The 13,144-nt window shown below is 40.3% G+C and overlaps 1 protein-coding gene across 8 annotated transcripts in view; it reads right to left on the reverse strand.

Moving 5' to 3' along the window:
• Window positions 1-13,144, reverse strand: part of LRRC2 (leucine rich repeat containing 2) — a 179,880-nt gene that overhangs the window by 18,334 nt on the left and 148,402 nt on the right. For all 8 annotated transcript variants that reach the window (XM_077344525.1, XM_077344527.1, XM_077344524.1 and 5 more), the window contains one exon: window positions 12,695-12,831. In XM_077344525.1, coding sequence (XP_077200640.1) covers window positions 12,695-12,831 — 137 coding nt within the window. The remainder of the gene's footprint in view (window positions 1-12,694; window positions 12,832-13,144) is intronic.

The following is a 13,144-nucleotide window of genomic DNA, read 5'->3' on the forward strand; positions in this document are numbered from 1 at the left end:
ACTACAAAAATTATGTAACATTAAGATGAAGATATAATATCTTGAATAATGATCCACATGGTAAAAGTATACATGAAAACAAGGTGTTTCAATTTTTTACTATTGTATTGAAATACCTTGAATATTCCTAATTCTTGCACTGTCAATCTAATGTCTAGCCTGACTGCAACTTGGCTGATTTTTGCTCACCTCTGTATTAATTCCTGACCATGTGCTTTCATGTTTGTTATTCAAAGCCTTTAATGCCCCTTGCCTGGAATCACTGTAAGAACAGATACTTGTTCACATTTATCCCTTAGTGATTATCAATCATTTCTTATTTTACCATTCATTTTGATGTTGTTATACTCTATTTAAGTGTCATTGAGGAAGGACATGTAGAACTGATCAAAAGCTGCACCACATGAATCTTCAACTGAAGCATGAAATTTTAGACTGTTAAACAGCATGTTGATTTAGCAACAAGGAAAACGCACATCAACTGCTTGCTAGCCGATGCAGATTCCATAGAAAAAGAAGAAGAAGAAGAAGAAGAAGAAGAAGAAGAAGAAGAAGAAGAAGAAGAAGAGTTGGTTCTTATATGCCGCTTTTCCCTACCCAAAGGAGGCTCAAAGCGGCTTACAATCGCCTTCCCATTCCTCTCCCCACAACAGACACCCTGTGGGGTGGGTGAGGCTGAGAGAGTGCTGGTTGCATGTGGGGGAACGCAGAATCAAACCTGGCATGCCAGATTAGAAGTCCGCACTCCTAACCACTACACCAAACTGGTAATCATGCAAACAGATATAAGAGGATATATGTTATAATGGCATACATTGCAAAATCATAAAAGCCTGCACATACAGGTAACATTTCTATAGGGTTTGTCCTCTGCAATTTCTATGGGGAAAGGATGTTCAGGAGGATATGTCACATATGGAAGGTCACAAAGTGAGAACACAGGATATTAACACTCCCCATCTTCTGAATATTCCACACATTCAGCTCAACAGGTAGGAGGAGATAATAGAAAGACTGAAGCCTATTTCAAACAATCAGATGTTGGTGAGTCAGGAAGTGGGGTACAATTACAGCAGTGGACAAACCTAACAAATGGGTACAAATAGTAATGCCTTGACCAGCCAAAAAATTGAAAACATGTAAGCGGGGTGCATGTAAGAGATATCACTGGATATCAGTACAAGAAGTGAAGTTTTCATGAATACAGGAGAAAGGCATTTGTTTCTTCCAGATACCTCCTTTGTGTACCTTCCACACTGTTGTACTAACAATGCCAACTGTATACCCTGGAGGCTGCCATGAAGATATACCTTTAACAGTAAAAATTTACAACATGGCTACAGAGGACAATCATTTTTTTTCATGTTTGCTTAACTTATTTCACTTTGTACTTTATAACCCCCTCAGAAACTAAACTGAAACAGAAATATGAAGAAATGACCTGACAGGTGAGAAAGAACTTGGGTTTGCTGCGCCTCAGAATATATGGGGGTTCTCATTATGCTATATAAAAAACAAGCCCTCTGGGTTCTTTTTTCAGGTCATATTTAACAAACTCTGGGTATCTACACTGCATTGAAGCAAAATGAAGTTTTATTTCTTTTTTTTCCCTCTAAAATACTAGCAACAAATCCCCAAAGTATAAGACACAAAGGAAATTATTGCAGCTCAGTAGTATATTTAATAAAGGAAATCTTTATTTCCTTTATATATTTTATTTCCTTTATAAGACAGATGGGGTATTGCACCTCTAGTAACATTTCATTTTTAAAGAACAAGTATACCAGCCTTATCATTTCACCTAGCAGTTTATTTTGCCACCTTTTCCTTTTTTTTCTTTTAAGCACTTTGTTATCCAACTTTGAATCAATTATAATGCCGACTTTGTGCAAGTTCCATTTTATAGCCCTCTGTCTTTGACAGTCAAACTACCCAACCACCATTACTGCTGTCCTTATTCTTAATCAAAATTGTCATCTGTATTTGACAAATGACCAATATTTCTGCTTATCTTAATAATTTTACTTTAAAATATAGCCTACACAACATCCCACAGACCCACTGCGTGGCTTCCTCTCTGTCAGTTAAATTTTCAGTTGAGAGAAAAGGACACCACGTCCCTAAATGGAAAGAGGTGTTTGATTAATGTGTGCATTTTCAGTTCTGCTTATTTATTTATTTATTCATCACTGAGAAGGATTTGCAGATAAAGGTCTATTACTCCTGGGTTATAGACCGAACTATCCATTTCATGGCATGCAGAAATGTTGTGGTAATTGGAGTTGCTGGCCATATCCTCACTTCTCTAAAACAAACCTGCCTTCAGTTAGCTGAGTCAAAATCATATAATTTGAAACCAACCAGAAACAGATTGCCTGGAATGTACCTGAAATTCTTTTAAGATGTTACAATCATGTGTATTAGGAACCTACTAAGCGTGCATATCAGAAATGTGTGCTAGGCACAATTCCCCTAATAGGTATGGTTACTATGTCTTGTGAACTTGGGCAATGCGTGTATTTATCATATATGTACAGCTACAGTATCCATGAGTATACTGAAAATCCAGTGGTCAGTTCGTGTGTATTGGAGTTGTGTGGACATAACATGACAAATGCATATATTAAATGATCTATGTGAGGCTTTAAAATGTGACTAATATTGCAGACCTATGCTCACTTACTTGGGATAATTTCCATGAAACACTGATAATTATTTCTGAGAAAAGAATATGATTGTTTCAGAGGGTAGCCATTTTGGTTTGCAGTAGCACCTTCATGTGCATCAGCACCTAGAAGATCAACACAATTTTTAGGATATAAGCTTTTGAGATGATATATGATGAAGGGAACTTTAACTCTCAAAACTTATACTCTAAAACTCTTTTTGACCTTTAAGGTGCCACCGGATGTGAATCAAGCATATGATTGTTGCACCTCCTTTTTATGTACTATTGCTGTAATCATTTTGGGAGTGTGCATCCCTCCTTTTCATTTTCTAGAATATGCATCTGGCCAGGTTTATTAAAGGGAGCACAAAATTACAAGAAGTATAACTTTTTCTTCAAAAGGTGATACTAAAGAGCTTCCCAAACATTTTAAGCTTGCAGACGCCTCTGGGATTTTGATACAGCATGGTGGTGCAGTCACAAAATGGCTACCACAGGAAGTAGAACCAGACACAAGTTGGCTGCTGCAGCATACCTTCAGTCATATGATGAAGACCCTTGTGCTGTAGTAGCAGCTGATACCAGAGCAATGTTTTTAAAAATCTGCACATCTGATTAAATCTCCAGTGGCTAATCCAAAACCTTGCTGGGCAAAAACCTCACCTGCCCCCATCCACTTTTAAAAAGAACTGAGCAGGCTCTAGAAAACATGTCAGTAGTTACCATGGCATCCATTGGTACCACACTGGATACCCCTGCTCCAGACAATGGCTGTAATGTTTTAAATGTTTACTGATTTAATTGTAAGGAGATTCTCTATGCAAGCACCAATGGCTGCAAAAACTGTACACATAAACATCTGAGCAATGGGGTCTACTGCTGTGGGAAGAGGCTTGGCAATATAACCAGGGCATGAAACATCAGTTCATGAAAAGGGTTGTTTTGTTTTTTGCCAGCCATATCTGATTGCACAATATTCGAACTGGCTCTGAGGACTGACTGCATTCCAAATGGGTATATTATCTGACAATGTTAGATGGTACCTGGAAGCAAAGCCATTTATTAATAACTCACAGTATGTCCAGATAAGTGATTGGTGGAAGGCAGACTACAGTGACCACATATCACCTGCTGGTTGTTATGATTTTTGAAAAATATGCTGAATTAAGTGGTCCTATTCAGCAAGGAACTTATGGTATTCTTGCGGAAGAGTGCACACTTGAGAAATAGGCATATATTCAGTGCCACTTAACTTGTTATGCCTTAGGAGTTCAATGGACCCTGAGTACACACATGTGAATGTGAATTTAAAGAACACCTCCGTGATTTCTAGAGACCAAGTGTGGTTAACTCTTTAGAATGCTGGACTGGGATTGGGGAGACTCGGCTCAAATTTCCACTTAGCCATGAAGCTCACTGAATTTGGATCCATCTCTTGGTCTAACAAACAGTTAGAGGAGGATATAATCATGTTGGTCCTTGAATAAAGAGTGTGATGAAATTGTAAACAAGAAAATGAAAAGGGGACGGACGGACTCTGTTCTAAATCTGATGTCAACCTACCACTAGTTTAGAAGCTTAGTTTCTCCTTTCCACTTGAGTTGCAACTTTTTCCGTTTTTTCCCTTGCCAGCTGCAGAAACAGTGTCACCCCAGTGGAACAGGCTGCTAAACTTGCTAATCAACAATATTTTGATGTACCTAGAACTACTGCCAAGTGAACTGTTCTAGTTGTCATAAAATTCCATAGTTTCTTTTTAAGCACAAAATCACTGCTTACATGGAGAAAATAAGATCTTACAGGGATAATTTTATTTGCAGGCAACTTAAATCAAGTAGAATTCCCTCCCCCAAAAAATATCTGGCGTAGTTACATTGTGACCCATAAAATATTAGTTGATAGCATTCTTCTATTGTAGAAAAGAACAGTAAAGGTTCACTTCAGGTTAGAAAATACTGAGGTCACTTAAAAAGATAATATCAGAAAAATAGAATGTTGGGTAGTAATGGTAGATGTTAAATAAATGTCAAGGGGAAAGATGTTCAGGCATAACTGAATGTTCAGGCATAAGTAAAAGACACTGATCCTTGGCTGTGTGCTATTATAGCAGCAACATTTCAGTGACTTTGGACTTATACTTTGGAGATGTTATCAGCTGGTTTGATGGATACTGGTGTACCAGGATGGCAATTTCTTACATGTAGCATTACAGAATCATATATTCCCTATGGCAGTGCAAGCCACTTTGATTCCCTAGTAAACACTATATCAGGTTTTCCATAAAATAGTGTTTGCTATGCCTTGTGATTATAATGCACATTGAGCTTTTAATCTAGTTTTTAGATTTGCATGAGGGGTGTACTAAAACATTTTCAAATGGGTTGATCAGGGTCCCTCTTGACAAGAAGAGGTTCTTTCATTAAGCACGCAGATTTTGGATGCATCCCTCAATATAACAGACTTCATACATTCCTATACCACTGGCTCAGTTTTCCTAAAGATGTGCTACACTGTTGAGTGGAATAAGAGAGGTAACTAGTCTGAAATACAATCTGTACTAAAACTGGGCTAGAACAGTATTTTCAGTTTTTTTCACTGTTATTATTGTGAGAAAGCAGATTTGTCATGCCTTTAACTGAAACTTCCAGAAGAGCAGTTCCTGTCTACATTTTACTTACATTCCTGGGGTATGCCAGCTACTGGCTAGCCCAGAATGCAAGTTAGCATTCTAGTCAATGGGGGAAGTCTGAGCGATGGATTATTTAAACCAACTCCATACTGTGGGATTACACTTTGTTACAGTTCTTTATGGTTAGAAGATGAGCTCTTGAATGTTTCAGTAATCAGCATTGGCATTTCTATCATCTTCACAGCAACAAATAGTTTTAAGGGGGATTAGATTGTTTCATGGAGGATAAATCTATCCATGTCTAGTAGCCATAGTGACTGAGGGGAACCTCCATATTCAGACACACTAAACCTTCTGAATCCCCGAGCCAGGAGGCATCATCAGGGGAAGACCATGATCTCTATGCCCTGTTGATGGCCATTCAGAGAAACTGGTAGGTCACTGTGTGAGACAGGATGCTGGACTAGATAGCATTGCTCTTCTTATGTTCTCGTTCTGTGAACTAGCACCTAAACCAATCTGTATACACAGATACTTTGCCTTATATAAATTGATGCAGATCAATTATCTTTGTTTGTGCCCTCAAGTAAGAAGATCTACATAAATAAAAAGCTAAATTCAGATAACCAGCTTGCATTAACACCCCACCTCTCCCCCCCACACACACACATATATGAAAGTGTATGGGATTCTCAGAATTCTTTGATAATTATGGATAGAAGTATTTCATATAACTAAAAAGGCACAAGATGTAAAGTTAGATCCAATGGACTGCAAACATTTAAAGTTCTTATTTTCATTGCAGACAAAAAGTCACAATGGAGACTCTACCCCCCCCCCTCCTTGTGCAAACTCTTACAAAAAGAAGCTACAGTTAATACTGAGCGGGGGGGGGCTGCAAATATCCCTTCTTGTTATATTTCATACCTTTCCCATAGAACTTCTGGCTCCAAGGAGTTCCAGATAGAAGAAGAAGACTTGGTTCTTATATGCTGCTTTTCTCTACCAGAAGGAGTCTCAAAGCGGCTTACTATCGGCTTCCCTCTCCGCACAAGAGACACCCTGTGAGGTATGTGAGGCTGAGAGAACCCTGATATTACTGCTCGGTCAAAACAGCTTTATCAGTGCTGGGGTGAGTCCAAGGTTGCCCGGCTGGCTGCATGTGGAGGGGGAGGAGCGGGGAATCAAACCCGGCTCACCAGGTTAGAAGCTGGTGCTCCTAACCACTACACAAACCTGGTAGCTGCAGTGGCAAAGGCAACTTTTCACCAGCTTACTCTATTCATGGTCAATTGATTCTAACTCGCAGAAATCCACTTTGTATAAGAAAATAGTTTCCTTTACAGGAAATTTGTATCCATAATACTCTTTCTCTCCTTGAGCACTTCAATGCAGTAGATAACATTATGACAAAGAGTAAAAACAACATGAAGGAATATATATGGGGTTGGATCCTATGAACTACAACCAAAAAAGAAATGCTTTTCCATTAAGTAAAAAGAACCATTTCTGCCAGTGGTTCTTTGTTCTAATAGTCTTCTTTGGTTCATATATTTAAATCATATGGACATCTGTTCTACATAATATATTTCTGATAAGGCCTTGGAGGAGGAGCGTATCTCATGGCTTACGTGCCATGCTTAACATCCACTCAGGGTGACTGTCCCACCCCTGAGTGCCTCCTCATCCAACTGGCTTGCCTGTCTGTCCAGCAGCCAGCCAATCGCCTTCCATTCCCCAACCCTGACCACCCCCTCCTCCTTCCACTTCCCTCTAAGGCTTGGAGGCTGCAGATCCCTGCTGCATGAGAGCTGCCCCTGCCAGTGAGTTCCCTAACAGCTGCCTGCAGCCTTTTCAGTCCTCAGGTTAAGGGGAGGCAATTTGCAGAGTTCTCCCACACCACCCCACTTCATCCCAATCTAGCGCCCACTGAAATCCTGAATGCAACCGGCATAGCCCCTAGTATTATTTATATTTTAGGACAATATTTTGTGATGAGTATAACTGAAACATCTTTTCCTTGAGAATCTCCTTGTGCTCAAAATTCATGTCTTAACATAAAGCAGGCACATTTGCCATAAAACAATGATTTGGCTACATCAAGATACTTATAAATACTTCTGAAATTCATCGCTAGAAAATGTAGCATCCTGAATTGTTTGGATATGGATATGTTTTATGTTAATATTGGGTTTTCTTTCTCACCTACTTGCCCAGCACCTTTTTATTTAGCCTCTTCCGAACATTTCTAAGAGCTCAAGGAGTGCAAATGCTTCTGAGTGTCTCCTCTGATATCTGACACCTCACCACCTGCCCTTTTCCTTTTCACACTCTGCTGCTAATATTGGGATTTATGTGTTATGCCAACCTCAACCCCTGCTCCTCCTCCAACCCTTCCTACATATAAAGAACCCAGCTGCTTCTTTTCCTTAGATTGACAGTGTTTTGGCACGCTGTGGGGTTGAGCAAAATTTGGCACAATCTATACAGGAATCTGAAAAGGAAAGAATAGGTGTTTGACTCAAACAGAGATGAAATAAAATTTTCTGAAAAGGAAACTTGATGAATAGGGATAAGAAAACAATATGGAATTTTTGAGTTTGCAGCTGCCAAATCTGGCCAAAGTAGATGCTCTCCCAGGGTTAGTTATTCTTGTGTGTCTGAGCTCACCCTTGATCCAAAATCCAGCAAATACAGTGTTAAGCATATGGAAAAATCTCTCACTGAAATACACTGGTTTTATATTGCTTAAGGCTGGTTGGAATGCATCCATTGTTTTAAATGTATTTTTATGAGCATTTCAATGCATCTGTGGTACAGTGGGTAGCACTCACAAAATAATATGACATATAAAAGAGTGTGCTGCTTGACACAGACAATAGCACATCAATTCATATGACATTTGGGCAAGCACACAGGAGTGGCACCAAACTGAAATATAGCATTTTCTCAATGATAAAATTTTATAGTTGTTTTTACAATTTGTTTTTCTATTGATCAAATGCATTTTTTCTAATACACAACAATTTGTTTGGGGGAAATGCAATCTCTCCGCAACTTTCAAACTATTTCTTATTTATTGTAAAACAAAATGATAATCTGGAAAAATTTAAGACATTTTTTCATAAATTGCTTTGTCATTTTTATTTGACTTTTTTGCAGTCTTTTTTTTAAGAATCACATTCACTAGAATTTATTTCTGGTTTTTGTTTTAATCTTTCCCCCCTAAAAAGCTTTATTTCAGTAAACTACTGTATTTGCTGGCGTATAAGACTACTTTCCCCCCCAGAAAAACATGCCTCCAAGTGGGAGGGTCTTCCTATATGCCGGGTGCACTTCAGTTGGGATAGACATAGCTGCCCATAGTGGCCTCCCGATGCCCACCCACCTCATTCTACATTCCATCCAGTATCACGTGGTCATCAGCGTGGCTGCGGTGAGTATCAGCAGCGAGACAGGGGTGCCAGCCTTTTCAGCATAACCGGCCCGTTCTGCTCGGCGGGAAGCAGCAGTGCTCCGGCCTGCTCCTTGTCTACACACTTGCACACTAATGCCGGTCACAGGGAGATGCAAGGGCGGGCCAAAGGCGCTGCGGTCACACTGCGGCCATACAATGGTGACAAACTCTATATTTTGAGTGGAAATGTTGGGGGATCGTCTTATACGCCCAGTCGTCTTATACGCCGGCAAATACGGTAAATAAAAAAGTGGGCTGCACCCAGCAATGTGTCACAAAACAAAAAAGAAAAAATGCAGGGGGGAAAAAGATTCATTTTGGAAAGTCCCTATATATTTTGTCATGTAGGATTTGTCAGAGAAATTAGAACATACACTTGATGCTCAAGCAATCCACAGCAAAATTGTAAAGAATTGATATCTATGCAATAATAGGAACAGTTATGGGGGTAGAACTGTCCATAGAGTTTTCATGGCAAAGATACTGGAGTGGTTTGCCATTGCCTTCTCCAGTGGATCACCTTTTGTCAGAGCTCTCAGCTATGACCTGTCCGTCTTGGGTGGCCCTGCACGGCATAGCTCATAGCTTCACTGAACTACGCAAGCCCCCTTGCCACAACAAGGCAGCGATCCTTGAAGTGACAGATTTTATTTTCCTGGGCTCCAAGATCACTGCAGATGGGGACTGCAGCAAAGAAATTAAAAGACGCTTGCTCCTGGGGAGGAAAGCTATGGCAAATCTAGACAGCATCCTAAAAAGCAGAGACATCACCCGGCCAACAAAAGTGCGTTTAGTCAAGGCTATGGTCTTCCCAGTTGCAATGTATGGCTGCGAAAGTTGGACCATAAGGAAGGCCGAGCGTCAAAGAATTGAGGCTTTTGAACTCTGGTGCTGGAGAAGACTCTTGCGAGTCCCTTGGACTGCAAGGCGAACAAACCAGTCAGTCCTAGAGGAGATCAGCCCTGACTGCTCTTTAGAAGGCCAGATCCTGAAGATGAAACTCAAATATTTTGGCCACCTCATGAGAAGGAAGGACTCCCTGGAGAAGAGCCTAATGCTGGGAGAGATCGAGGGCAAAAGAAGAAGGGGACGACAGAGAATGAGGTGGATGGATGGAGTCACTGAAGCAGTAGGTGCAAACTTAAATGGACTCCGGGGAATGGTAGAGGACAGGGAGGCCTGGAGGATCATTGTCCATGGGGTCGCGATGGGTCGGACACGACTTCGCACATAACAACAACAATGGGGGTAGAAATGCCAACATACACCATCTTACAGGGACATATTATGCCATAGATTGTATTGATGGCATTGCAATTAATGAAGGACTTAATAGAAAATTTAAAGTTCCCAGTAGGGTGAGAAAACCTTCTTGTCTCTATCATGTATTTATATGCCAAACAAAATCCACATTTAAAACAACCCTGGAGGTAATGATCCAGAATTGATATTAGAGTCCCCTCGAGCTGAGGTAATTAATTCCCTAATATTTTTTTCGTGTTCTCTTAGTGAATAGCCTTCTCCTCATAGCCTTTTATGTGAGAAACACGGTACCAATGTTTCAAAATTATATTTCTAATGCTATAAGAATGTATGGAAAACAGATGCATACAACCCTGTTAACAGGCTAGAAAGGGAGATTGCAGAAATTCAAGTTATTACAACAATCAATACTTTGACATACCCTGGACTCAACACGGACAAAGGTTTTTTATCTCACTATGCATGCTAACCTTATATAACTTGTGTCATCACAGATCCTCATATACTACATTGAATGATTTGACCCTGTTGTGCATTTGATACTTATAGGTGAGTGGATTCCTTTTAGGTGTTGCACAGACTGGACTGGTCTTTACAGCATTTTGCCTTTGGTATATTTTGCAGCAGTAAGCATTATTGATTACTATGTATTTATTTTTGGGTGTGCATTAGAAAATATTGAAAAAAAGGATATAATCCAATTGGAAGTGTGTATAGTATGTATGATTTCATTTTACTTTTGAAATATGTAATTTTATGCCTATTGTTTATTGGAAATATTGTTACATTCATACCAGAACCGCTGATGAAGGACTCTTCTTTGAAAATGAGCACCATACCAGAGCTCATTTTGGCTCCATGCCTAGAGACTGTGTTGACATTAAAGACTGTTTTGATTCACCTTTGTCAGATTTTTCTTCTTCCCACCTCAGTTTCTTCAGCTGACAGGTATTCTGCCTTTAACGATGGGTAAGACTAGCAACAATGTGTGAGAGTCCCAATGTCATCATGGACAGCACCAGGTCCAGACCATGTCCCGAAGTTGGCAGATCTATGTGAATGTTGAAGTGCCCCAGGACTACCAGTCTGGGGAACTATAGAAACCAGGTGCTGTCATCTCTAGCAAGCCTGACAGAGCATCTGATGGGGTGTTAGGCAGACGGTACACTAACCAGATTGTCAAATCCTTAACTGAGTCTCACCTGAAGTCAAGATGCTGTCAGGCCAATCTCAAACCTAGAAGTACTTCCATGCCCATCTTTAACCGCTCCTAGTGGAGCGGATAAAATATTTCGTTAAGGGCACCAAAGGTGGCCCTGTCCGTGATGAGGAAGGGTGCCCATAGGCCCCTTCCTCTGGAATCACAATGGGGGGGGTCCAATCGGCAGGCGCAAAGAGCCTGCTGATTGGGCCCTCCGACTGTCAATCCGGCGGCAAGGGACCAATTGCGAGCCGTGCGCAGCGTGGCTCCCAATTGGTCCCTTGCCGCTGGCCTGACTAATCTGCTCCCCTTCCTCCTCACCCGCAGCCGCCCACCCGCCACCATAACTTCCCTCACCTCCACCAGTCCAGGTCGCCGCCTCGCCGCGGCCTTGCCTCCTCGCCGCATTGCTGCCGCACGACAAGACGCTACATGGTCCCAGGTAGCCGTCGACGCGGGGGGGGGGCCTCGACAAGCCACCCCGCACTGCGCCCGCTTAGGGAACCCAGATTCCCGTGACACGGCCGAGCCATCCCGCGCTGCCCCCGCCGACTCCGAAGCCCCGCTAGTGCCCGCTGCATTAAGACTGCAGCGAGCTTATTTCCTAGTATAATCCATAATGCACCAATTATCCAAAAACATTCCTAAAATATATATTGGGAATATAGTGTAAAATAGACATGTTTTAAATCAAGTGCAAAATTTCCGTTACATATCTGGAATGTTTGATCATGTATATATCTACATTATTGGGGCTACCTTGTACAGTCAGTACAGAAAGAAATCTTTCTATGTGTGTCTACCAATCCTTTTAAATGGAGATGCTCAAGAACATAGGATCTTCTGCACACCAAACACCTCTGTTCTGCTTCTGAATACTCTGCCTTCTATACATGATTGGACAGACATACTCAATTGAATATGAACATCTAACTTTAATACTATTAAAGTTATTACTATTTAACAGAACTGAACATAGTGTTCAGAAGAATCTTCACTGGACCATACAACTATATATATATACATATATATATTGAATCTCTGCCAAACATTTTTTGCAACTAATGGCATTTTTGGAAACTAGCCATATGCTTTCAAAAGGCCACTCCCTGGTAGCACAGAATTGCATGAATACATCTGTCTACATGATTTTGTTTTTTATGGCTGGAAGCCATTTCAACTATTAGCCGTATACAGAGTGCCTCAATATAATTGTGCTTTTATATACACAAATGCAAAATGACATCAGTATTCAGCACTCATATGTTCTATTGTGCTTTACAAATAGGAATTTTCAGTCACACATATTCTTATTTTTATCATTAAAGGATCATTGTGGAATAGGGTACATGTATGGAAATCAGTTTCTGAGCATGTCTGGGTATTGTACATGTATTTAAAATCATATAGACATCTTTGTTTAGTTAAAGACGTTAAACTTTATAAGCATATCAGAAAGTGAATTTAAATTCTTACTTCAAATGGCAGCTCCTCTAGCTCAAGGTTTCCAGACAAATCAAGTTTTTCCAGATTTTCACAGTTTCCCAATTCTGGAGGAATTGTCTTCAAACAGTTAAAACTGACATTGAGTTCTTTCAGGGTTTTTAAACAACCTGTTGAATAAGGAGTTAACATCAGACAACTACCATACCAGAAATAACATAGTTAATGTAGGAGGGATACCAGAATTGATACAAATGTCATGCTTTAAAAATTAATATAAATAACTTCACACAGAAGACATCTCAAACATAATCCCTTTAAAATATATTAGAAAACATGAAAAAACCCTTACACAATAACCTGTTATTCTAAACCTGCAAGGGTTTTTATGAGCAGGGCCTCTCCCTTTCCACTCACTCCAGGACCATCACTGGCATTGGGGGGGGGGGGACATAACCATATATGATCATATAACTGATTTAA

Source organism: Paroedura picta, chromosome 7 (genome assembly GCF_049243985.1).
Source record: "Paroedura picta isolate Pp20150507F chromosome 7, Ppicta_v3.0, whole genome shotgun sequence".
NCBI lineage: Eukaryota > Metazoa > Chordata > Lepidosauria > Squamata > Gekkonidae > Paroedura > Paroedura picta.